We start from the raw sequence: 4,569 nt of genomic DNA on the forward strand, positions 1-4,569 counted from the left end.
TATGAAATGATCCAAGTATATCCATCCATCCATCCATTATCTGAACCCGCTTATCCTGATCAGGGTCGCAGGGGGGCTGGAGCCTATCCCAGCATACATTGGGCGAAAGGCAGGAATACACCCTGGACAGGTCGCCAGTCCATCGCAGGGCACACACACCATTCACTCACACACTCATACCTATAGGCAATTTAGACTCTCCAATCAGCCTAACATGCATGTCTTTGGACTGTGGGAGGAAACCGGAGTACCCGGAGGAAACCCATGCAGACACGGGGAGAACATGCAAACTCCGCACAGAGAGGCCCCGGCCGACGGGGATTTGAACCCAGGACCTCCTTGCTGTGAGGAGATCCAAGTATATAATAAATGAATTCAAGTATAGATTTGGCTGTCCGTAGAATCCAGAGATGAGATTGGTCGAGTTCTGCCATCGGCCACATCGGCTAGAGGGTACCCTGGGAGATCTGTGCCACCCTCATGTCCGTGCAGATCCACTGCCCCACCGGAAACGCTAAACAGGGAGGACAGCCCGGATCCACAGCCGGAGAACTGAGAATGAATGTTCTGCTCGAAGGCGGCCATCGGAAAAGGCGGGCTGATCACCGGACCGTCGCACCTTCTTCGAGGGGCTACCCGTTCCAGGAAGTCCTCGGTTGAGGAGACAGAAGACGGGTCCGTTTCTTCGCCCGAAAACGAGAACGAACGCCCGGAGTCGCCGTCGAGGAGTCCGAAGCGCGCTTTCTCCGAGGACGACCTCAGGGACGAGTGCATGCCCGAGGGCGCACGGCCAGCGGAGGCGTGATGCATGTCCGGGGCAGAGAATTCTAGCGGGTTCGAACGCGACTGGCCTTTGGCAACAGAGGGAAGACCGTGCGCATTCAAATAACTGTCATTCTGGCTAGTTCTTTCCAGAGCCTGCTGGAGAAACTTGGAGTACTCCTGCAACATGGTGGCATTGCCACTAGGGGGCGCGTGGGAATTTGTCCCCAGGGCCTTAACATGGCTGTCCACGCGCGCATGAGCTGAACTGACTGACACGGTGCCAGCCACACAAAAGGAGACCTCCGGCTGCCCATTGGCCTTGTTGGAGTAGTGGTCTAGGAGGGTCTGTAGGACCTTGTCGGACAGGATATGTTTGTCCTGGATAGACTTGATCTCAGTCTTTGTGGTCTGAGAAGCTGAAACGCAGGTGGTTGGGCCATGGCTGCTGATGCCTGCTCCAGCAGATGCCTGTTGACCGATCGTCACGTTCAGTGCGCAGTCCTGAGCAGAGCCGGGAGCACCGGGCTGTAGGTACCTCTTCTTCTTCAGGAACTGCATGGCATCATCATAGCTGGCGCCGCTTGCTGCCGGTTTGCTCGGCTCCCCCTGGTGGCGGCCCACGGTCACTGCATCCAGGTCACGACATTCGGGTCCGAACCCCGGCGTGTCCACCAGCCGAAAGGTGTGCCTGCCGACCTTCCCGTCATCAAAGGAGGACCAAGGGGACGAGTCGTCTTGCGGGCCTGCGGGCCTCTCCCAGGTCTTTCCGCTCGCCATCTTCTTCAGGACCAGGTTACGGGAGCGGTCCACCTCAGAGGCGGGCGCCTCGGCCAGACAGCCGCCACCAACCGGCGAATCGGGGCGCTCCGCCGAAAACTCGCGCCCGCCCTTCACCGTGGAGCACTGCGAGCGGAGTGATGGGGACTCCCTTCTGACCGGCCCAAGTTCCTCGCCCGTCTCGCCCCGTTCGATGTTCTGCAGAAGGTTTACCGGAAGCCGGGGCCTTTCGTTGGACTTGTGCCTGCTTTTCTCGGGACGTGAGCAACCGACCGACCGCTCATCTCTAGCGTCCATGTCGTTCGTCTTCCGGTTTCCGTTGCACATCCGCTGGTGCTTCAGGACTCTGTCTGTCCTGGAGAAATGCTGTGGAGGGGAAATCGGATGAGTATGAACGCCATTTTACAAACAATCATTTCTGCAGTCTAACAACTGTTTCTGATTATGTACTGTTGGGAGACAGACAAATTTGTGTATTGGACCACTTCACATATGATAATGACCGCTATCAGTTTCAAGGTTCCCCCTCTGGGGATTTTCCACTGTTCTCCCAGCTCAGTCAGTTGTGTCTTCTTAGGACAGAAGAGTGGTGATGATTGTTTGTCTCTCTGTCCAGGGCATTCAGAGATTGTTTGTACACAGAGGGAGAGACGGAGAGGACGCTGGCGTTTGTTTGTTCACCGCTTCTCCGTCCGTCCGAACTACTAACTATTTTTTGAAGCTAGTGCAATCTAAAAGCTTTTTAAAAGGTCTAGGTTGCAGGGCTATTTTCTGAAATTTTTGGCATTTGTCAAGCTCTATCTTTTGGGCATTTTTTTCACGGGCCGCTACGAAATTGATGGCTGTCTACTCACCCACTGCCATCTCCAACATCGGCTCCCTCTGTCAAAGGGTGAACACCCGGACTTCTCCGTCTATCCAGCACTACTACTGCAAGGTATACTCCCGGGCAGCCCCTCAGCTGTCCTGGTGCGGTTTGGCTTCGAGCCTAGGACCGCTGCCTTGCAGTTAGCTAGCTAGCTAGCTAGCTGTCTTCCTCCCACGGTCAACTTGACACTTTTCCATCTATCCAGCGCTGCGGGGTATACTCCTGGAGCAGCCCCTCAACTGTCCCGGTGCGGTTTGGCTTTGAGCCCAGGACCGCTAAAAGTTACCTCTGCAGTTAGCTAGCTAGCTACCGAGCAGCTAGCCGACCTCAGACATCAAGCGGCTAGAAGCTACATCAGCTGCCCGACAGTCAATCTCCAGCCAGTCTCCGTGCTTCATGCACCCTACCGCCATGCTTTGGTCCATCTTCCCGTTATGCCTGCCAGTTCTCCATCTCTGTGTTTGGCTAAACGGCTAGCCCCAGGCTAACACTTTCGGCGTCCGGCATGAGTTTCAGATACTCCGTCTCGCAACTACTGAATCTTAACACCTGCGCCATTCCAACGTGTATCTCGGCGATCGCAGAGCTTGGAATTCTGCGCCGACCCCGTTATATCCATAGAAGTTCCCATCGAAAGTTTATCTACCACCAGCCTAGCCTTTCTGCTCCAACCATTCCATCCATCTGGTCCACTGTCGCACGCCTGACGCGTCATCAGAGCATTGCCGCACTCGGTGCACTTCATGTGCCTTACAGAAACATGGCACCAGCCAGAGGTTTACTCTGCCCTAAATGAAGCCTGTCCTCCTGGTTACAGCTATCTGGAGAAAGCCCGCAGCACTGGTCGTGGTGGTGGCCTAGCTGTTGTACACCGACAGAAACTGGAGCTGTCCCCCATCCCTCTGCTTACACAGTCTTCATTTGAATGTCTTGCAGTTAAATGTAAGCCCCCCTTCCCCATGACCATACTTCTCATCTACCGGCCTCCCAAACCCAACTCAGCTTTCATCCCAGAGATGCACGACCTTCTCACTACACTCTGTACAACCTCTGCTAATATCATAATTCTTGGAGATATAAATATTCATGTCGACACCCCCTCCTGTCACTCTGCAGCCGAGTTCCTTCAACTACTGGATTGTCTCAACCGCCAACAGCATGTCGACGTCCCCACACACTCCAGGGGACACACCCTCGACCTGGTCATCACAAACTCCGCCCCCATTAGCAATCTACAGGTCTACGATCTGGGTGTGTCTGACCACAAGACCATCTCAAGGGGGCTGCTGTTTCCCTCCCCCTACACCAAGCCCAAGCGGCAAATCCATTTCAGGAGCCTGAAAAACATCAACCCAGACGCCCTGACCCTGGACCTCCAATATCTCTCCTCTGGCTCTGCTGACCTCCCCTCAGTCACTGAGCCAGTGGACTTCTATAACCAATCTCTGAGCAGTCTCCTGGATCTCCACGCCCCTCTCAAATTCCGAACAGTCTCCTTCTCGCGCTCAGCCCCCTGGTACACCTGCGAGCTGCGGAAGATGAAGACGGCAGGGCATGTCCTTGAGCGGCGTCTCAAGGCTTCAGGACCGACTGTTCATAAACAAGCCTACAGAGAACATCAAAAGGCCTACGCTAAGTCCCTCAGAGATGCACAGTCAAAATTCTATTCCAACATCATAAAAAATAGCCCTGGCAACTCCAAGCAACTTTTCTCTACCATAAATCACCTTCTCAAACCACCAACTCCCTTGCACTCAGAGGCAACAGAGGAGAGGTGCAACAACTACATCACGTAGATGACATCTGCTCCCTCCTCTCCAGCTCCGCCGTCCTACCTGTCCTGACTGCTGACCCACAGCCTGGAATTGCCCAACCTCTCTGCTGTTTTTTTGACCTCACACAGCGAGAGGTTGAGGACATTATTAGGACGATAAAGCCGTCCACCTGCGCCCTGGACCCCTTCCCCTCAGCCCTGGTAAAGTCCAACCTCTTCGCCATAAGCCCCCTCATCAACAAGGTCATCAACCACTCCCTCTAAGCCGCTCATGTTCCACCTGCGTTGAAAACTGCTGTCATCAAACCACTGCTCAAAAAACCCACCTTAGATCCAGAAGTTCTCAGCAACTACAGGCCCATCTCCAACCTTACATTTATATCCA

The 4,569-nt window shown here is 54.4% G+C and overlaps 1 protein-coding gene across 1 annotated transcript; it reads right to left on the reverse strand.

Moving 5' to 3' along the window:
* Positions 1-375: 375 nt before the first annotated feature.
* On the reverse strand, positions 376-2,835 carry LOC133123659 (zinc finger protein 148-like). Its single transcript, XM_061234137.1, has 2 exons — positions 2,737-2,835; positions 376-1,908 (listed from the first exon to the last, which is right to left on the reverse strand). Exons 1-2 carry the CDS (start codon positions 2,833-2,835, stop codon positions 376-378), a joined length of 1,632 nt encoding a protein of 543 aa, XP_061090121.1.
* Positions 2,836-4,569: the final 1,734 nt, after the last annotated feature.

The sequence above is a fragment of the Conger conger genome, chromosome 3 (genome assembly GCF_963514075.1).
Source record: "Conger conger chromosome 3, fConCon1.1, whole genome shotgun sequence".
In the NCBI taxonomy this organism is placed as follows: Eukaryota; Metazoa; Chordata; class Actinopteri; order Anguilliformes; family Congridae; genus Conger; species Conger conger.